Here is a 22,975-nt window from a genome sequence, read left to right as displayed (position 1 = left end):
ATATTTGTGATACGAATCACCAAATATGCTTTCTCATTCAACTACTATTTTTATAACTCCTTTATATTAATCTTAAATATACTTAAATATACTCTGTTCGTTCATCGAGAATGAATTTTATAATTAAGGAGCCTTGTTGAAAAAGGGTCCAGAAGACAAAATAGTGAATTGACTAATAGCAAAGTGACTAGTTTTTTTTAATATTAGTTACGTTTGTGTTTATAATTATATCAAAATATAATGTAAGAAAGTAAAATGTATTAAAGTTTTTCAAAAAATATAACATATAAGTGTTTCAATACTTATAACTGGAAATGTATGTATTTGCCATAAACCTATAGACCCTTTTTATCAAAAAAGTTTCCTCAATTAGTTTTATTTCCCTCAAAAATCCTTCTCTTCGATAATCAAACAAAAGGTCGAATATTCTCAAGAGTATAATAATATGTAATAACGGCAGTTTATAATGAAATTAACAGTAAGACATAAAAAACCAAAGAAATAAACTCGGCTATTAAATGATAGAATTAAATGACACCCAGGAACCAGAGGACTATCATAGAGATTGATAATCGTATGGTCTCTGATATCAAGTATGCACATATGTGATCGGGTACATTGCTCGCTTAATAATGCTGGACATTATAAACGGTTAATGTAGAAACTTCTGCGTTAATCGCCGTATCCGTGATAATAGGACACGCACAGCGTATTTCGTACGTTCTTCTGGATCTCGCTTTCTTTCTGTTTCATTTCCTTTTCGTTTCTTGCAAAACATAGAGGATATACAGAGATTTCGTGTGCATGTATATGTGTTATGATACAGTGACCGCGAATCATGTATACAGAGTATTCCAGATTTTTCATGCAAAACAATGTTAATAATTTTTATATATTCTATGAATAAGGAATGTTATATAGATCATTTACAGCTTCATTAAAAATGTATAGTAGAAATGTGAAATACCCAAAAAAGAATAATATTTTGGTCTGCAATAGCATACCATTGGGCTTTTAGATATGAATAACTTTAAAAAAGAAAGATATATCAATCAAATAGTAGTACATGTGGTGAACTGATAGAAACAGTTAATTCGTTCATTGAGATAAAATAAAATTAAAATTTTTATTACAACTTTTTAATTTTAAATAACTTATATTTATGGCTTTTTTTAGTTTTGCTCGTAGAACATCTTTGTTTTGTAGAAAAACTTGGGATACTCTGTATAGTTTTAAATACAACAATACTCGACAAACGTTCGTCCGAGAAAACTGCTATTACTCTGCTCTCAAGTCGTTGCCCCTCTCCGTTTTCCCTCGTTTTTTTTCCTTCTAACTCCATTTTTTTTATCTTTTCCTCTCGTTTTCTTATAAAGACTAGATTGTACGTAGTATTTCCTATATACACGAACACAAATGAACTTGTTTCGTTTTTCATCTCGATCCTTTATCTTTCTTTTCTTCTTTCTTTATTCTTTTCTTTTCTTTCTCTACAGCTATTTAAAAATGGAAATCATAGTGGCGTAAGTCAAGATTTTGAGCATTTGAATCTAATATGTACTTCAACTTTTAAATGTATCATTCTTTTGGTTTTATACTTAATTAAGTTATATAACTGCAGATTCATATTTTTATAATATAAATACAATTAAGTAGAGATTTGCTTCACATACTATAACAAGTACTTTACATATCCTATGTATTTTTGCATATTGCATGCATTCTGTGCTTTTTTATGATTTAAAAAAACATAACTGATCTTTTAGTAAATTACAGCAAACGAACTTACAACCACTATGATTCTTAGTCTTCCATTTGTTCCTTCATCCCGTAAGCTAAATTGTCCGTCATATAGGAGAGAGCAAGTTCAATTCGGCGAATCGTCATCTCGGCGACTCAATGAGAGCCACTCTTTCTCGCGTTCTGGTCGCTCTACTTTTTGCTTATAAATAAACGAGCCTCGCGGTTGGCACTTTGTGACGTCGGCGGGCCACTGTGTAGAGCTGTGAACGGGAAAATCGAAATGAACGGAGGAGGAAAATAACAAGCGTGAAATGGCCAAGATGAAATTGCAGGGTTAAGCAAAAGAAAGAAAGAAAAAATAGGAAAACATGAAAGTAAGAAATATGGTAATATTGTAGGAAAATTATATACCGGGCGTTCCACTTGTAATTTCATTGATAGCGAAAAAAAATAAAAACAGTTTTCAGATGATGATTGCATAGTCTGAGTATGTTTAGTATCATCCGATGATGATAAAAAGATCCTTTTCAATATTATCTTCAACGCTGCTATTTTTCTTGTTTAAGATCACTGATATTAACATCCGCTTTTTATTAGTTTAATTTATTGCAACATTGTAGCCAATTTGTGGACAGATTCAACGACCTATAACTTTAAAATGGATCTAAATAAAAGAAATAAATAATAATTATTTAGTTGTATTCATAGAAATCCGCAGTTTAGAAGCTGCTAATTTCAAATTAATTAGAAGATTAGCAAAAAATTCAATATACATAGTTGCAATTAGAAGAAAAATGATACCAAATTTCTGTCTGGTAGCGTACACAATAAAAGAAAAGAATGTTCGCCTAAAACTTTGCGATAAAACGTTTACAGTTAAATTTGACATGTGTATATATAATTTTCTGTAAATATATTTTAGGCATTTTTACTGGTGAATTATTTGCCCTCGGTTTATCCGGAAAACCGGAAACACCTTACGCGAGAGGGAATTATATAACAATGGGAGAAACAAACAGGGAAAAACGGGTGGATAGCCGTAGAAAGAGACGTTATCTGCGTGGGTGACGATTACGAGACGAGAACGAATAGAGAGAGAGAGAGAGAGAGAGAGAGAAAGGGAGGGAGAAAAAGCGCCGGAAAACCTGTGCTTCGCGGACACATCAGCGAAAATAGAATCGCAAAGTCTCGGACCCGCGTTTCTACAATAAAGTACGCATATATTATGTATGTGTATGTACAGTAGTTCACGAAAAAGTTCCGATACTTGTAGAAATCTTTTATGAATTTATTATGTGTGTTATGCAAAACACTTTGACAGCACTCCTATGAGATCCAACTGTCGTAATCATATTGATAAAATTAAAAATAAATCTGAAAATGTATATGAAAGTTACAAGACATTAAGTGCAAGTATATATTTCGCAGATGTCATAAAGGTATTTAATAAACAGTCAATTATTCATTACATTAATAAACCACGATATACAATGGAACCATCTTTAACGCTTATTACATGTTTGATGGTTGTTCATGCTGTATACTAAATTTTTAATATATATATACATATATGATTGCAATGAATATCTTGTAATTTTTATGTACATTTTCAGATTGGTTTCAAATTTTATCAAGATAATTACAATGCTAATGAAATTTTGGGATGTTTTATGCATCACATACTTTTGTAAGTATTCAAATACTTTTGTGAGCTACTGCATATGTATATGTATGTATCGTGAGAGGTGTTGGATATAGGTTTACTGCGTAATGGCATAATTCGCGGTCCGAATGGTTCTACAGTCCCGGATGATGGAATTAGGACCACTCAAAGCTTTCAAGTTGAATAATGTAGTGGTCAACAATGGGTAAACAAGCGATTTGATCAGATTTCAAATATTTCCAATAGTACTGAAGCCAAATAAACTGTCCGATCATGAGAATACAAATATTCTCCGATGTGACCTAATAAAAGTTAAATAAATTAAATAAATTAAATAAATTAAATAAATTAATTGTTACATATACATAATTATCTACATATATACTTACAATTATTAATAATTTGGACAATCAAAGACAACTTGTCATTTATATGATATAGCATATGTGAAACTTCTGCGTGTGGTCCTAATTTGATACCCAGGAACCGTAAAATGCATTCATAGTATTCTACATATATTGAAATAACGAAATTCCCTTTATTTCTCTATAAATTGATTAATCACTGTAAATTTCAACATGTTTTCATTTCTTTGTAATCTTCTTCATCTTTCTTTCATTTCTTTTTCTTTTTTAAGAGATAGAGAAGGGTTGGGAGGGTGCGTGGCCTGCGATCCGAATGGATAACCGAGAACCGAGAACCGAACGGAAAACCGTAAAACACGGAAAAACCGAACCGAGTTATTCGACGACACGCTAAAAGCTTCTTAAAATCGTACAAAGCACCAGTGCGTACAAATTCACTCCTCCGTTCGTCTATACATACAACTTGAGAATCACAATGTCTCTCTCTTTCATACGTATTATAATTATTCATCTTTCTCGTTCAAATTTTTTTTTTTTGTTTCTTTTTTTCTTTTTACCATCGACGCAGTGACAGAATATATTATATATTTCATATATATATATATATATATTTGTATGTTCATATATATACATATACATATATATATATATTTGTATGTTCATATATATACATATACATACATATATATACATATATATACATATACATATATATATATATACATATAGACTTTTTTCTCTGTTTTGTGTTTCGTTTACTAGTCCGTAGCAAAAAACTGGCAGCGGTGTGTCGCGATTAACATAGAACGAGTCCTTAAAAGGAGAAACACGAAGCCACGAATATAATTTCTTCGCTTGTTCGTTTCATTCTCCTCCTCCTGCTCCTCCACCTTCTTTAACACTTCCTCTTCCGTATCCGCACGTTTCTTCGCGCGCAGAGAAGAGAAAAACGCGTCGTTACCCGGCGTCGTGTGTCTTTTTTCAACCTTCCAATCGACAAACACCTATTGACAAGGAGAATCCAGAAATCATCGAGAGATCATCGACGAACAGACGACGAGAACAACGATGATAGAACGAAAAGTACGACGCCGGGTTACCCTGAGACGGCGTCGACGATATCCAACACGAGCGGCCAATTAATCCCCGTGAATTATCGAACGACGATACACGTGCACGTGGACTGTACACACGTGATTTCTTCCGTTCTTCACTTATCATTTATCTTTCTCTTCCTTCCCTATACATACATACATACATATTTTTTGTTTCGACTCCTTCGATTCTCATTTTCTTTCTTATCCTCGTTCTCCTTTTTCTTTCTTTTCTTTTTTTAAATCCTTTTTTACTTTTTTTTTTGTTTAGACGCGGTTTAATGAGGTCTCAGTGTAACGATTTTATTGTTGCAATTGTAGTTACAATAATCGTAATCGTAGTCGTGGCTGTACGGCGGCAACAGGGATGTGGACTCATGGGGGGCCGAGCAGGAAAGATGCCTGGGTCAGGCGAGTTCGTTGCTGTCCGGGAAATGGTCGCGGCAGTCAAGACAGGCGGCCAGATCAAGCACCAGGTGATGAAGAGTGGGATGCTCGAGGACCTCCGCGTCCGGCAATGGTGGATGGCAACGGGGCCTCTGCTGTCGACCCCTGAACGACCGGTGCAGATTCAACACCACGTCGCAGAACACGTAGCGCACCAGCAACAGTCGTAGGAAATCGTCGCCGAAGAATTGCAACACGCTGGTTTCTGCGTGGACCGATAAAAGCGCTCGGTCAGGTCCAAGGTGTTTTCTCTCGGAGTTCTGGTACGTTTTTCTTTTTCTTTCTTTTTTTTTTTTTGATATACATACGGACATGTATACATATGTACAGATGGTTGTAAAAGTGTCTCCGTGGTTGTGTACGATGGATGTGCAGTTGGAGTTTTTCCATTTGTTTTTCTTTTTTCTTCTCTTTCTTCTTTTTGCTTTTCGCTCTTAGAGAGCGTTGGTGGTTTTAGAAATTAAAACGAGGCCCTTTGAGGTTGTTCGGAATTTTTTTAGGAAAATGTTTTAAAGCTTGTGGTGTTTCTTCTTTGTAATTTAGAAAGATGTGGTGAATAACGAATAGCAAAATTGTGAGGGAGTTTGTTGTATGAGAGTAGTAACATTACTGCGTTGAATTTGTTTATCGCTCGAAATAATTAATCCTATCTTTTGAGTTGTGGGAGAAACTCTTTTTTATCAATGGTAGAACATATTTTCCTCGTCTTGTTATAAGGAATACACGATGCATTAAGATTAGGTTTTACCTGTTTTACCGAAAATAATTATACATAAGTATCGTTTAGTTACAATTGACAAGTACAAGTACGATTGAAAAATACAATTTTGCGTATAAACAATACTAAGCATGAAAGGATTAAATTAAAAAGTAGATCCTCGCCACACAATTTTGCTATTCTGTCTTCCTGCATATTTTAATTTCTTGCCATATTATTATTCAGAATTCTGAAAAAGAAATAGGATAAATGGGAATAAAAGGAAACATAAAACAACATGATTTCAATATTTGAGGAGAGAAGGGAAATACCATGGAAAAGTGAAAGGTTTAAACACCTCCAACTGCACGCTAACGGGCAACCGATTTATGGAGAGACTCTTCCAACACTCTGTACGCTCATTCGTTCGTTTCGTTTCAGAATTTTGACATTCGAGCAAATCGATTTATGTTTCGATCGGGGACGTCAGTTCGCCGGTAACTTCCATCGTCGAGCTCGACCCTTTTGCACTTGATAAATTTTTATGAATTCTTCGTTACGGGCAAATAAACTTTCCCGATTTCTACGAATGTTTGCGACAAGTTTATTTCGATCCCGATGCAAAAGAAGTGTTGGTAACTCTTGTTTCAGATAGAAAAACCTGGCAAGTACATTTTTTCTAAGGTGAATTTTTCAATCCTCGAAATTCAATACTGTCCAAGTCTTATTCAAGAAAAAACTTCCTTGTTCCTTCATACATATTATCTTCTATTTAAAAAAATAGGAAAGAACAATAACTATAAAGGCAATTATATTCATCTAAATTTTTTTCTTTTGCATTTGTAATATCAAATATGGAATTTGTATTATAGGAAATAAAAATCACTTATATCTTTGATATTAAACATCTAGTAAATAATTCCTGTCTACTATCATATAAAATTATATATATATCAATAGCTTTGGTATTACAAACAGTTTCATTGTGCTAGAATTACGTTTGCTTATAAGAGAAGAGATTGTATCTCTAAACCAAAATTTTTCCGGTTTAATCTGAAATAGAATAAAGTAATAATCAGATGAATGAAATTAAAAATAGTAAAAAGTAAATAAAAGTAAATAAAAAGTACAAGAGTAATAGTAGATAGTAATAGTTGCGTTCAAATAAAATTAAATTAGAAAATTAGATTATTGTTAGATAATTGTTAGATGGGTTAGTTTACATCTTAGCGCTGTCTCTAGTTAAACCGACGAAAATATGCATGACAAGGATAGTTTACTCTGCTGGTAAGACTTGGAACTGTATAGTCCAATCGGATGGTCGTGACGCTAAAAAGAGAAATTAAGAGTAAGTAGTGGAAAATCTTCAGAAAATGTTTCATCAATGTTTCATCAGCGCAGTTACATTACCGTCATTCATTATACCGTCATTACAGCCATTTATTTCGCTATTCGTTCCCATATGTCATAGGATGTAATAAACGAGAATGGGAAGACAATTAAATTATGACAATTGGCATATACAGATAAAGAACATTCTCCTACGAAAACTATATCTTTTTTCTTTCACGCTATGGTCTGAAAATTTGAAGTACATGAAACAAAAGAGAAAGTGGTGGAAAAATCCATCCTCTTTTATCATTTACGCGCTCAAGGATGTGCAGTAGCATTGTCACGATTGCTCGGTTGGACTACACTTCGAAATCGATTGAGGACCAACACCATAGATACGTAAATTTCTCTAAAATTATAGAATTTCATAAAATGATAGAATCTGGCCGAAAGAAATAAGGAAAAATATACTGAATTCCTTTTCATAGTCATAACGTTAGAAAACAGAATTCGCTGATGTAAACTGATATTAAAACAATTGGAAATAAAACGTTGCGTTAGTTTGGTTCTTAATTTGAAGTTCTAAAATTAGTCCTTAATTTGTCACACTATACTGGAAATCACCTGCTGACGTCCACGATCTTCCTCTAAACAAAAGTTCGACGACGGTTCCAGATCCAAAGATATGGCCGACAAATTTGCATATTACTGTTGCTGCTGTTGTTGCCTGCTACTAGAGAACCTGTTGTTGTTGTTGTTGTAGTTGTTGTTCGAACTTTCGAACGAATTATTGCCAAGCTAGATAGCCAGCTGGCTGTCCCGATCGATTTCGGTGAAACTTTCTAAGGGTAAAGTGAATTAAACGTATCCGCACAAAGCTTTACTTAACGACGCGATTATTATAAAGAGAATGAGAGTGAGTGAGTGAGTGAGTGAGTGAGTGAGTGAGTGAGTGAGTGAGTGAGTGAGAGATAGATAGATAGATAGATAGAGAGAGAGAGAAAGAGAGAGAGAGAGAGAGAGAGAGAGAGAGAGAGGAGAGCCTGCGACAAAGGAAGCCACTCATACGTTCAAAACTCACACACGACATATCGCTGTCGCGAGAGGAACAATGGAGAGCCCCTTTGTAACCGACCCTAGATCACGCGTCTAGGAGGAAAGATTGCCGGTTCAGCGATAAACACGAGCTGGATCTAGGCCAGCTCTGTTTATCGTTCGAACGCAATCGTAAATCCCTTTCGGCGCGTTCTGGCTGCCGGTGAACGAACCGAGACGATTTCGAAGACTGGGATCGAGAATTCTTCTAATGCACTGCTCATTAGCAAAGCCGATTATAATCGTTATTAAAGAATAACCATCGGATTGATCGAGAAGTTTGTAGCGTTTTTTAAATATAAACTTCTATCAAATAGATAGATATTTGAGTTTTCAATATTTTAAACTCTAAACTTTATCATTTTCAAACGTGGCGCTTTGAATTTTCAAATGTTCAAATCTGCAAGCTTGTCGATTATTATAGTCACTTAAATTATTGCTGGGTGCTTTATAGTCGTTTGACGAGCGAAACAATGTTGAGAGAAGATAACGTTGGTTTTGGAAGATAACGCGTTCTGCTGTCACGCCAATTTTATGTGATTTGGCACCCACGCCACGTAGGTCAACGATATCTGGTAAAAGATAAAGAGATTATGAAAAATAGCAGGGCGCTTATCCCAGAATCGTGGAATTGAATGCCTGAGTACCCGCATAAAAGAATTTTTCTTTTTATAATTCCTAACAGACATACGTTGTATTTACTTTTTAAAAGAAGCTTAAACGTTATTCTTAAAAAAGAAGTTTCCTATAAATGGGCCGATACTTAACATACTTCTTGGATATGAATTGATATAAGAATAAATACTATGGTAATTTTTGTAAATGATTTAAATTTGAGAAAGATCTGATGTATGATTGCATATTGCTTGCTAATCGATGATTTTAATAGTTAAAGAAATTTACGTCGGTGGATTTCTTTCCTCTTTGTAAGCCCACACTCCTTTCAACGAAGATCGATCCTTGCCCCTTTGGTGGAAAAAAAGATAGATGATACCAAAATAAATTCATTTGCACGTAAATAATATAACATCCAATTGACCTTTGCACTATTTCACATCTCTTAATTACAAAATGTCCTATTAGAGAGACCTTACAATCTTCAAACATATATCACAAAATCCTCTACAAAAAGCCAAAGAGTGAAATACTGTATCAAATTCATTTCCATTATCGTTATTCCAAGAAACATAAATCTATTATACAACCTTTACAATCGTTTAAATATTCTAAGATCCGTCTAATAAATCTCTAAAAGCAATATTCTCATCACCCAGTCCACGGATCGAAGGCAGCCAGACCAGAGCCAAGAAAGTTTCACCGATATGCCCCATTCCCCGTTCCCCATCCAATTAGAAGAGAAAGAGGGACAGAGATAGATAGACAGAGAAAGAAGCCAGAGCAGAGCTCTTCCAGGCCGTGTCAGGCGACAAAAACAACGTCCTGGATCCTTACCGCATCTGGAGCGCGTGACGAGCTGACAGGCCTCGATGAGGAATCGCTCGATGTAACGCTGGCACCGCTCCCAGTGGTGCACGGCCAGGCTGCCGATGTTGCATATAAGGCAAAACGCGGCTAGGGGGGCGTGGAGAAACAGAGTGAACAGGCTTCCACCGTGTCGAACGTCGCGTAACGTTGACGGCGTGTCTTGGGGCGACATCAGCACCATCAACGGTTGTCCGAAATAACGAGGTATCTGTTGGAACACGAAGCTGTTGTCCGAATCGACGACCACGAACAGCGGTTTCCTTGTGAATGGATAGAGGTCACCCGGGTATAGGCAGTGCGGTTCCTTGCCACCTGTCGGCCTCTTCCCGTGCTCCGGGTCCCTCTTGCTACACGTGGACACGCCACCCAGGTCGTACCCCACTGTAAAATCGGAAGGTTTATCAACATCGTGCAATTCCGGTTTCGTGGAGCGGCGTGATGTCACGTGGAAACGGTACCCTAACTATCGGGCGACGTGCCCTTCCTTGGCATCGTTTTGTGTTTCATGTGGGTTTTGGCTTTTCAGGTTTCGCGTTGCAGGGAGTATTTAGGAAATTTGTAGGGAGGAATATGAGGATTTGGTGCTTAAGATTTATAATTAGGGACTAAGGCAGTTAAAATTTTTAAATGTTGGAATGTTGAGGTGTCAAAGTATTGAAGTTAAAAAGATTTGCAAATTGGAAGATTTCAAATTTGAAAATTCATTGCTTCCAAATGTGAAAGTGTAAAAATTCAAAGCCCTGTAATTTAAAAATTTGGGAATTCAAAACTTTCAAATCTAGTAAATTGAAAATTCAAAGCTTCTAGATTTGAAAATCCTGAAAAAGTACAAAGTTTCCAAATTTAGAAGCTTAAAAATTTGAAGCTTCCGAATTTAAAAGTTTGAAAGTTTAACGCTTCAAAATTTAAAAGTTTAACCACTCAATGCTTCGAAATCTAAAAATTAAAAACATGTGGGTTAAAAAATTAAAAAGTTCGGGGATTTAAAACATTGAAACCAGAAGTATTATTTTCTAACGTAATCTATCTTTTTAAAACTATAACAAATCTTCCATAAGGACTTGAACGAATACTCTATAAAACCGAAACTTGCGGTTGCTTAGGCCTGTTTTTCGCACTGAACGTTTCTATAAATAAAACAGCGATCAGTTGCATCGGCTGTTCACGCGCGGCCGGCTTGAAAGAGCGAGCTTCATTTCGGCGAAACAATGAGCAGAGAAGCTTGTCGGACCGTGTTGGTTTTCGAGACTCGCCGCTTGAAATTGGAGCGTTACCAAAATCGTTGCCTGTATCCTTGGAAGATTTATTTGTGTCCGGACTAGATCGTAACACGACATTGTAATTTGTATCGCGCTTTTTGGAACGTACCAGTTCTGCTTTTAAATTCTACCTAGTTTCCCGCGCGTCTGACCACTCCTAGTTTCTTCCACTAAATACCCTATATATGTTCTTTATTCAAATTTAAAATGTCAAATTTAATTTCTTGTCTAATGGTATAGCAATATGGTGAATGCGTATTTTGAAAGTCAAAATAAAAATAACAAGAATCTATGTTTATACGCATGTTACTGTGCTAAATATTCCAAAAATATTGACTGCCTTAACATTCTAATCATATTGTTGATTTTTTACAGAGCTTTATAGATATATCAACCTTTTTTTGAGATAGTTATATCTTTAAATATAACAGGTTGTTTTCTTTCCATATTAAAATATTTTCTGCTTAACATTATGTAACATAAAAATCAAAAAAGCAAAGAAGCTAGACTTATTATATTGGTTCCTTATGGTCTTATATTTGATATATTGAGATCAAAACACACATTTACTGTAACCATAATCATATAGTGCCAAAGTTTATCTGTAAAACCTATCGCAATCATAAAAGTGAGATTTTTAACGATACCGAAAGCCGAGATTTACTTAAAAGAGGCAAAAGAATTGTCGGTCGAATGTAGCCAGCGGGGTTTCTTCGATATCGACGCGCCACCGCGTATTTCGATATTGATTGCAAACTTAGAATCCACTGGGCCGACAGCTTGGAATCTCTATCGCGGAATGACCTTGACACGGATGCGCTACTCTACTTTCGTTGAAAGACCGTTTTCGCCTTCTCGAGCGGCTTGTAACCTCACCGCGCTCTGAATACCGGCTTCCGAGCGTTCCTTTGGTGGTCAGCTCGCTGAATTTTTCAACATCGTCGACCTTCGGTCTTGACTCGAATTTTTTTCTTCTATTTTATCCCTCCTCTTTTCTTTCTTTTTTCCTTTACTTTTCCTTCGTCCTTTTAAAGGTATTTTACGTGTAACATTTAGACAACATACAAATGGACGATAAGTGGAAAGTGTTACGTACTTTGAAGAGAACAGCAGGAAGGGAAAGAGAGAGATTGCTCGATGACTGGAGAGGAATTGTGATACAGAATAAAGTAGTCTGTACAAAAGATCCGTTTGGAAATAGGTGGCCAAATTTTACAGCGTGTTTCGGTTCTACTGATGAAAACGGGTCACGTGAAGGTTATGGATTTGCGGACGTTTTCATCTCAAGTTGCAGAGATACGCATGTTATACTGGAAAATATATCAACGTTACTTTATTTTATATGTATATACGTCTTTGGAAACGAAAGTTTTTGAGTATAATAAAAGTTAGGAATATGAATAATAGTAACTTCTGAAGGAAAGTATTTTTATTTACCTTCCTAACCTCATTACGTCCTGTGGTACAATCGTGTTTCTTATCATTAAAAACTCTCCAAATTTATGAAAGTTGATAGATAATGAGATATTCAAAATCTTTCTATTCGTCGAGACGGAAGAAAAGCAGAGATTTAATAATCCAAAGTTTGAACCAAAATACCTGTAATGTAACACAAACGTCTATTATATATTATCATATTTATAGTGTAATTTAACCTGTATATAAGATCAAACACGATCCCAAAATTTTGCCACCAATTTACCACTTGATACACGCGATAATAAATACCCACACGACAATAAATACTTGTTTACATTTACATGCGAACACTGACAAATACCGAGGATACATAGAAATATAGTAGCTCGCGAAAGTAAATACTTATAGAAACTTTTTATGAATGTATTATGTGTGTTATATGAAACAGTTTGAAAATGAATATATTGTAACAGTAGTTTCTTATTGCTGTATCGCGGATTTTTATGCAATTGCGAATAATTTTAAGATACAAAAATACGTAAGGATATGCAACGTTATGATATGCAACAACATACAAAAGCATACAAAACATATAAACCTATAAAGATACAGTATTGTTTTTGTGTATAGTACTATTTATGATATTTAACAGGTAAACCAGATCTCTACTTAGATCCTACTCTTTTAATTGTATCCATGAAAATATGAATTTATATAAAAATCAGCACTGATTATGCTACTGATGAAATTCGAAAATGTTTTATACAGCACATACAATATATGTATACATAAAAGATTTCATAGCAAGTACATATTCAGACATTTCTGTGAGCCACTGTACATGTATCACAAAAAACATCGAAAGCATTGCATAACGAATTTTGGTATTAAATATACGAATTACTAATTAAACCAGGACAGAAATGCGATGAATAACGGACAATTATTTCAGATCAGCCGGAAGATAATAGATTGTCGCGGTTGAACGTCGTGGCACGTGGAATATTAGGAAACCATCTAAACGACCTGGATTTTCTATTTAGTTAATTCAACATGCACCGCGATGAAGGGTCATGGTCATGTGTATCTCGCAAGCCGACTCTCAAGATGTCTTCTTTCGATCCGCATAACAGTTTCATGAGGATGCCCACTAATTAAAGACGAAAAAGAAGAGAACGCTAGTGTGTGTTCTTTCAAGTTCCTTCGAGTCGCGGACACCTTGTACTGATCTTTTCGCCAATCCAATTAAAAGCGTTGATTTCTGAAGGAGAAAGGAAAGCTGTATTGTGAAACTGGGGAATTTTCTTTGTGGTACAATGTGGTGCTAACGTGTTAACGAAAAGAGGCTATTTTTAGGCGTGTAATTGAATTGTTCTCAACAAATTGGTTGAATATGAATAATTTTTGTTGCTATTAGATAACAGAAATTCGTAGAATTACTAGTAGTTCTAGTTTTTGTATTAGGTGTATGTGAATTTCGTCTGCAAATTTAAATAGAACTTTTTACCTTTTGTAATGTATAATGCACTTCATTATATACATGAAAGTATAAATATTTATACTTTTTCAAAATGTATGTTTGATTTATGAATTTCATAGATATCATTTGAATCTGTGCAGGGAAGTGTGATACTTAAATATTGATTTTTTATGCTGTGAAATTTTCAACTATTATTATATAGTAGTTAATACTTCATCTAAGCTAGTGTAGCATTGTCTACAGCTAAATAATTTTTTCTGCAGTTCTTGGTATCTTCCGTATGTATTTATGATTATATACATATAAGCTTCTGACTCTATAAGCCTTCTATTCTAACAAATCTTTAAAGCTGTAAGTAATATAGCCTAAACAAAATATATCCTAGCACAAATGTCTTAATAATTAGATTTTCTGCTCTTTGTACTTCTTATAAAAAATTGAATCCATTCAAAAACCATCCGCTATATATATGTAAGTTATTCTTTAACCTTTTATAACAAAAACTTAATTTGCTTATGAAACAAAAATATGACAGATTATTTGTATTAATCTAAAATCTGAGAATTAATTATTGTTATAAAAAAATTATGAAGTAGAAATAAAATAGAGTTTAAAAAATAAATACATGTAACTTCCATAGTGTTATACAGGGTTAACATTGCTTTACCTTAACCTCAACTCAACTTCCAACAACTTATTTAATTTTGAAAAAAACATTATATAAGGACACCATTCCCTTCCAAATACAATAGCTGCAAATCTCCATCTTCCAAATTCGGAAAAAAACAAAGGCCAGAATAAATTTAACTGTCGCAACTGATTGTCATCATCAATTCCGATCAAATGCAGAAACACTTTCCGGTCTTTCCTACTCGACTATACATAATCCGAATACTACTAACGAAAAGAGCGTTCCTTTCAGTAACTAAATCAACGATGAGTGTGGCTCGTGTGCCGTATGCTCACTGGAAGCCCTTGAACGAATCGGAGAAAGGTGATAGTCCGATTCGATGATCCAATTAGTGGCATGCGTTTAAAGGTAGATCTACGTGCGGTGGAATAGGTATCGTGTAACATTGTTGCGACACAGCTTATCTGTAAACTGCGGATTTTTATGCATTTATAGGAAATTTGGAAGTGCAAAATTGTACAAAATACACATGATATAAAAAATATATAAAATGTACAAAGTATAGTGTATAACGCTTGATAGATAAAACAATTTTCTGATCGAATATCTTCTTTCTTAATTATATTCTCAAAAATATTTATAAAAATAAGTCTCTACTGCGTATACAATTTTTTAGTTATAATCACAAAAATTTGAATCTATATAAATACCCGCGGTTTACTACTATACATATATATTTAATTGAGCGTGCTTGATTAAATATATTTAACTACTGTAACAAAGAAAGCAGCTTCATTTTTCAGTAATTTAATTAAAGCAACAAAGATCTCATTAAATTCGATTTTATCTCTGCTAAATTAACTCTTTCCAGTTAAAAGATTAATATACGGAGAAATAGCTTCTACATGTTTTATAATACCTTAGAATTGTGAATTTAACCCTATCTTCTCTAGATTCTAGTTACGTGGTTTTATTTACCTCTCTCTAGATTCAATTCGTTGAACAGAATACGAATATTTTGTATGATAGACATGGAAAAATCCTTTCTTCGTCGTTCAAGGAACATTAGAAGAGTTAGACGTATCGATGGGATACGGAAGACCCGTTCTACCCGACCGGTCGAATTACCGGCCGAGGAAACTGACCGAAAATGCCGACACGCGTTCACATTCGGCTTCGTCAAGCGCGTGATTCGTTTTAGCCTTGCATCAACGACTGCCCTCTACCGTGATAAGTAATTTTCGGCCGATCAACGGAATCGACCGGAGGCCAACCGCCTTTTTAAAACGGAAACTATTTTCGTTGACAAGAGGCGAATATGCTTTGATCGATCAACTGGTTATTAGTTCGCGCAAACTGTTTCGACTTGGAGATTTTCAGGTCGTGGAGGTAGTTGAATTGTCGAATGAGAAGTTTTACAAATTTACTAAGATACGGTATTAGATTTAGAAAAGAAAGCTATGTAAAACTTGATTTGGAAATGTTGGCTTTAGGATTAGTGCGAAAATATACAAATATATAAAATATTGGATTTGTGTTGCACATGATATTTATCAATACACGGATGTGGTTATAGTACTCTCAAATTAGGATAGACACGTGTCTGTCGGTGACAATATATTTCAAGGAATCGTCAAAAATATTTAGCCCAATGATAATTTGTTTTTGTACATTTTATGAAACAACTCTAGTCGACAAAGCTAATAAAACTTCATAGCTATTAAGACTAACTATACAATAGAAATATTGCAACCACGGAAAACGCTCTTCCTTATTTTCCTTCCCAAGAAAAACCCATTAACATCAACCATCTATCAAACTTCCTCCAACTCTCCAATCTGCTCTACTCCTACATAGGCTGCCTACATCTATTCCATATCTCTTTCCTGACAGCAAAACGTAAAAACGGCTCAGCCAAGGCTCTAAGATACTCGCGGAAGCGTGATCGGTCGCGATCAAAGGCAACACTCACTTTCTTCCGGATGCTTGACGGTGGAGAAGCAGCCGTCGGCGGACAAGTAGAGCAACAGCGCTCCGTTCGCGGGCAGCTCTTTGAAGCCGCTCGCGAGGAATACCTGTACCTGGCTATAGGTGGGCTTGTACAACAGGTACTTATGTGGATTGTCCCGCCTCGGGGCACCGTTCTCGGCACCAGGATACGCGCCAGGCCTGAATGGCATCCTTCCTGCCGGCGACGCATCGTGCAGGTGATTAGGGTCGTCCCTTGGCTCCCTTTCCAGCGTTTGCAGCATCCTGAACATGTCCATCGACAATTCACTGAACTTCACCTGGTCGGCGCAATTGCCAACGATCAGGATCTCCTGCAGGGATAGGCACATGGGTGGCGTACGTTCGACTGGCGGCGAGGTCTGGGGCCCCAACCTGTGGGTCAGTATAACCGGGTTCGAGTCCGAGTGCACCACTCCGACGGCCGACTCGGCCTTCACGAACGCCTTGATCTCGTCGAGGACTAAATTCCACTCGAGTTGATCGTCCGGTTCGTAGGTGCTGGTGTAATCAACGATTTGGGCGTCCAACTCTTGGACCAATTCACGGACGAGCTTCATACGATTCAACAGCAGGCAGACGACGATGAAACGGGCGTAGTACCTGAGCTTCTTCACCATCAGGTCGCTCCTATCCTCCTTGGCGGCACGGCTGTAGTAAGCGCGGCCGCGAATTGCCGCGTAGAACGAGTAGGCCTCGTGAAGGTACGAAGTCTCACTGGTGCGAAGGTAGTAATGGTAGTAGAGCTGGCCGATCTTACTCGCGATCTCACCGATCTGCCACCTCTTCAGGCCGTACTTCGTGTCCAGTATCGTCCTGCAAGAAGTGGGCGCGCGTGTGTTCACGCGCGCTTTTTATGGTTATTGGTCTGGTAGGCGCTTTGGTAGGAGTGTTGATTGATATATTGAGTTAATAAGGGTATAAGAATAAGAATATAAGAATATGTATGAAAGATAGAAACAAAAGGTATTAGGTATAAGAAAAGAAGTATAATTTTATATTTTTATGTCTTCCTACTTCTGCATCTTCTATTACGTAACTGCTGCTTGAAATGAGTACAATTGCTCAAATATTAATTATTAAGAGATTTATAATCTTGTTGTGTGAATTATAAAAAACGTACTGGTCTTTCTTTGCTTTTACGTATTTTCAGTTTTGAAGTTAAGATAATAAAGGAAGAGAGGTACGTTAACGTTTCTATGGAGAACGTTGTATAAAATTCTATATTATACTTAAAACCTTCCCCAGCTAGGCTACAAAAATACAATACTTCCAACCCCATCCATTAAACAATCACCATTAAAAAATCCTCGCAAAACCTAACAATACTTTCTTTCACGAGAAATCACACCTCCCTAGACTAAGATCAAAGAAACGCTAGTAACAAAGTCTCAATACCTAATCTTTCGCGACAAAAAAGGGGCAAGGAAACTGCAACACAATAAAAAAAACTAAACAAATGGAACAACAAGAAAAGAGAAACAGGGGACATAATACAAGCGCAGATACCAGCGATACTTTTGAAACTGATGGCCGTACGTTCGAGAAACTTTTCCCTATTGTTTTGACGTGTGGAACCGATCCTGAAAGAGCGTCCCCGATATTTATTAACAGTCGACACGGCACGATCGCGTGTCTACCTATCTATACCTGCAGCCACGTGTTACGTATGCACGTATATTGTACGTGTGTGTATGTAGGAGATGTACCGTAGCAGTTGGGTGTCGCATGTCTGCACGAACGCGAGCGGTGTGAATAGCCGGATAGACAATTGACTCTTTGTCGAGTCGCACCATCAGCCAACCGGCCCATGTTGATGACACTTTACGATCAAAAAGGAAAGGTACAAAGGGTTGAAGATTACCGGGCATCCAGTGCAACAGAATCGAAAGGGTAAATAAAGACGTGTGTGTAACGTGGTCCAAGTGGGCCAACGAAGCAAACTCACCCAAGTGAATCGGTCTAGGGTTAGCTTCGACTGTTACTTAGTGAAAGATGTTATGGGTAGAGACTATGGTGAGTTTATGAATGAAATGATGGCTGGAAAGGGATGGAGTAATGTGATTGGTCTATAATATGTAATTTATGATACTTTATATATATGAACGGTTCAGAGAAAAAGTGGAACAAGCGATTTGTAATTAAAAAAGTTTCGCTAGAGAGAAACAATTAAACTTAATTTTAATTCTTCAGTCTTTCAATATTTTGCACCTAACGCAGTGAATAATTGATTCTGATTTAAAGGTTACATGTGAACTAAACAGATTATAGAATACTATGACTACGGCAGCAAACATTTGCACGATCGTTATATCATCCCCATAGCCCAGAGGGAGTACGACGGAAACCACGTGACACAGATCCTCGTGGCGATCGTAACGTTCCTTCTGTTGCAATTTATAGACAACAAGAAACGGAAGGAGAAGAAATTGGAAACGCTTTTACCCTTCAGCCACTCCGTGTGTTATGATAGTTGTTTGTTAAATTATTTTTTTAATTAAATTAAATTATTTTTTTCGAACGAAAAATATTTTTTGACTTGCTTTTTTTTAGAGAATATATTGTAAAAAAGATAAACATTGTCGCCTTGTATTTTATACTAACCCTAAATATATAAATAAATAAATAATCAGTTTCAGAATTAAAATATTCTTTAAATTCTACGTTCAAGGTTCATTTTATGTATGCATTCAATTTGTGTCAAGTGACGAATACTCGTAGAACGATTTAGTTTCCTTTGAAATAGTATTTCCCTTATCGTTCACCGTAAATTATATTCAATAATCTTTATTAAAATATTATTATCGGTGACATTTACTGACCTTTCTTGACTTATTCCCCAATGAAAGATCATCAGAATCGACGTTGAACTATTTTAACATTTACGTAAGTCTCAGATTCATACTTTCAATGGCCTTCACGGTGCATTTTACTTATAAAAAGTTACGTGAATAATTTATAACGCTGAACACGAAATTTTAACAATATTTGCAATAATTAAATATTGAAGAATTAAGACCTGTTAATTTCAATCATGCACTAATAATAATAATACTAATAACCAATTAAATTACCATATTTTTACTAATCTAATATGACTAATAATTGCTATGAAATAAGAAATACGTAGTTATTGGAATAAGTATATTAAATCATACAGAAGATTGAACACAGATGGATGCATTCGCGTAGCGATAGTCACGAGAATTCAAGTCACGTGCTTTTTATCGTACAAGAACTCTTCGGAGAAATCACGTAAAGATCATGCAAGTTTTGAATCGAATTATGAGAAAAAATCATGTAATATGATCTGTAAAGATATCTGAAACACAATTGAACAGAGTCTAGTAATTTTAGAGATGGAAATATCATTTCTTAATGCATAATTACTGTAAACTATTATATAATGTAGAAATCTTTATCGCAAATGGAAGAATTTCAAAGATTTAAGTAATAACTTCATTTTGTAATACTAGATCTACCAAAGGCATTGATCTTTCCAGTTAATTAAGTAATAAAATATATTAAAGAAGCTCTATCTATTTTAAGATTTGAACTATCAAGGACATTGGAATCTTACAATTAATTAAACAATAAAATGATTGACAATATGCTTTACAATTAATTAAAACATACAAGATTTATTGGGATAGAAAACTATTAAATATAGTTATATGTATGTATCTATTTATTTTCATTGAAATCATCTGTATCTATATAGTATATTCCCAGGTGCATATTAAAGATTGATAGATCTAATGTTAAAAGAAACCATGTGCAGTTTCTATGTTAACTGATATATCTTTTAATTCTCAGCAAAAGGTATTGAAACACTCGAGCCTGAAGCGATCGTTTTAAAGGATATTTCAAGTCTCATTCTGCAAAATTCAGCGTATAAAAGGGAAAGATGTACAAAGGAAACGTGAAAGCAGACTAAATTGAAATTAATGTATCTTTTAAACACACATTTAATTTTCTCACACAAATATATCCATTTTGTAAAACGTTATTTAATTTCATATTTCCTTCGTATATATATGTATATATATCCTTATCTTTCATACTCTCTGAATTTTATAAAATTAAATCACACGTATTATATCATACGTACAATATGCTATATAAAATCTGCTTCAAGAATTATAAAAGTCTAATATAATATGCTCGATATTTCTTCCTATCTCCAATCCTTATTCCAAATGATAGAAATGTCTGGGTTGCGGATTTTAAAAATTCAAAAGTGTATAAAGTGTACGTAATATGCAAAATACATAAAATATCCAAAGTCCATTACTCGTTAAAATATTTAAAGAGTGAAACAAATCTCTGGCTAGATCCTATTCTTCCAGTTGCAGTGTCAGATCTACCTAATAAAGTATAAAGATATCTATAATGCTAGCATTATTACTAGACTACGGATGTTTATATATTTATGGGGAATTTAATGCAAAAATGCAAGGAATGCGCAAAGTGGTAAAAAATGCATAAAATATTCAAAGCTTAAATTTCATTTCTTAAACTAAAACTTTAACAAAAGCGTTTGTACAAACAGCCGCAGTCCAGTTATATCAAACCGAAAGTGATAAAATTAGGAAAACGACAATCGATGAAACCCGTAAGATTATCCTGTTCTTGTAGATGTACGAAGTATAACGTGTAACCCACTAAAAACACCGACATCTCGTAGGGAGATCGCGATGAAAATCTGAGTAAGCGGCAGAGATACACGATAGCTATATACGCACACGCGTGACCGTGTTCACTCGCGCGCACGATTCTCCATTCACGTTCACGTCACATGGTGGGTCGAGCGCGTAAAAGGACTGTGCCGTGGTCCTTCGTGAACGGGCGCAACCGATCCCCGTTGTACTCCCCTGTTGCCTATTACGTCTTCCACGTACGTGTAGATACACGCGTGTCCTTTCCGCGCGAAGCGGGCTCCCGCGGCCCGTCAGGCCCTTCCGGAGGAGATAGAGGAAACACCAAGAGAACACAGCTCTGTTTCAGCGTTATCCTGACAGAGTCGCGGATCGTGTCGAAGGACCTCGTGGCGTGGAGGACGTCGTACGCGTGTGATCGATGGCTTCAGCCACGCCAGCGGCCACCCTCGTCCGACGATGACTCACCGTGTGGCCTCCGTGTGGTATATACGCGACACAATGTTGCATGATGCTTTTCATTTTTTTTATCTTTTCTTTCATCATTATCTATTTCTTTATCTTGCTGTTTTTATTCCTCTTCTTCTTTTTTTTTTTCAAGTTTCACTCACCTGTGCTGCTGTTGAAACTTCCACAGCTTCGTGTAGATGTCAAAGGTGCGCCCGAAGTAACCCTGCCACTGCTTGTGCCCGTACTGTGGTAAATCCCGTAGCCCGTTGAACAGCTGCTTGCTTTTCTCGAGCAGGTGGCAGAACTCGAGGACGACTTTTCGCTCGTGGTCGTCCATGCCAGCCATCATGACCATCTTTTCGGTGAATCGAGATCGCGGCCACTGGCTGGACGGCCCTTCAGACGACGGTCGCGGTGGCCCCGCGTGATGGCGCCTGGCGATTCCGCCACCCTCTCTTCCTGCACTCTGGACACGGACGCCGCGACCAACGCGCCGACCCAATCAATACTTGCCCACCCCGCATCAGGGGGCGCACCGTCCGTGTCGTACCACGCCACCGAGCACCACGCCACGAGCCACCCCGCACGCGTCGCAACGTCGACCTGAGACATCTGTCTGCTCCGCCGATAGACTCGCTGTTGGACCTCGTTCGGAATATGGGAGCGATCGATAGATTTGTTTCGGAGGGTAACTGTCATGGATCTGATGAGCTTCATGGTAAATTGTTTCGATGGTAGGTTAACAGGCGTTGATTCGTCGGAGTGATCTTGCGAGTGGTAGAGAATGTAGGTTGAACGGGATGTCGCCACTGGTGTTCCGTCGAGGTTCAAACATCAGAGTTTCGCTTGAAGCGGGATTTGGAGGAATTTTGAGGAACGACGGTCATCAATGTAGAACTAATAGAACCTTTGAATATTACTGAAATAATCAAGATTGGTTAGAGAAATGTGTTTAATTCTTTTGTGATTTAAACTGATTATCTTTGGAGTAAGTAAAATGGGAATAATATGAAAATATACGTATTACGTTTATATTCCTTATCTGTAGAATCTACCTTCTTTATTGTTTCTTTCATTTGTGGCCCATCCAATTCTTTCAATAATGTATTTGTCACCCGTTTCGCTTGTTTTCTCATTTTTAAATCATTCC

General features: G+C 36.2%; 1 protein-coding gene across 3 annotated transcripts; it reads right to left on the bottom strand.

The window, feature by feature from the left end:
• Nucleotides 1–262: 262 nt before the first annotated feature.
• LOC139995744 (protein SCAI) lies at nucleotides 263–22,331 on the bottom strand. Of its 3 annotated transcripts, XM_072019528.1 has the most exons (5): nucleotides 21,987–22,328; nucleotides 17,321–17,533; nucleotides 16,683–17,092; nucleotides 9,889–10,302; nucleotides 5,153–5,517 (listed from the first exon to the last, which is right to left on the bottom strand). In XM_072019528.1, exons 1-5 carry the CDS (start codon nucleotides 22,178–22,180, stop codon nucleotides 5,273–5,275), a joined length of 1,476 nt encoding a protein of 491 aa, XP_071875629.1. In that variant the 5' UTR covers nucleotides 22,181–22,328; the 3' UTR covers nucleotides 5,153–5,272. The 3 variants fall into 3 exon arrangements, with proteins under 3 accessions (XP_071875620.1, XP_071875629.1, XP_071875610.1); XM_072019519.1 differs by lacking the exon at nucleotides 5,153–5,517 and adding an exon at nucleotides 263–2,003 and having other exon boundaries at nucleotides 16,683–17,533; nucleotides 21,987–22,331; XM_072019509.1 differs by having other exon boundaries at nucleotides 16,683–17,533; nucleotides 21,987–22,327.
• Nucleotides 22,332–22,975: the final 644 nt, after the last annotated feature.

Source organism: Bombus fervidus, chromosome 2 (assembly GCF_041682495.2).
Source record: "Bombus fervidus isolate BK054 chromosome 2, iyBomFerv1, whole genome shotgun sequence".
Lineage (NCBI taxonomy): Eukaryota > Metazoa > Arthropoda > Insecta > Hymenoptera > Apidae > Bombus > Bombus fervidus.
This window is presented reverse-complemented; position numbering and strand designations above follow the sequence as displayed.

Bases quoted from the DNA above. Each gene is read 5' to 3' on its own strand.
- LOC139995744 (XM_072019509.1), bottom strand. From the start codon at position 22,180: ATGGTCATGATGGCTGGCATGGACGACCACGAGCGAAAAGTCGTCCTC. The intron at 10,303-16,682 runs GTGAGTGTTGCC...CCGATTTTACAG, and splicing joins CGTCAAGCATCCGGAAGAAA to TGGGGTACGACCTGGGTGGC. The intron at 5,518-9,888 runs GTAAGGATCCAG...CGGTCCACGCAG, and splicing joins CGTCACGCGCTCCAGATGCG to AAACCAGCGTGTTGCAATTC.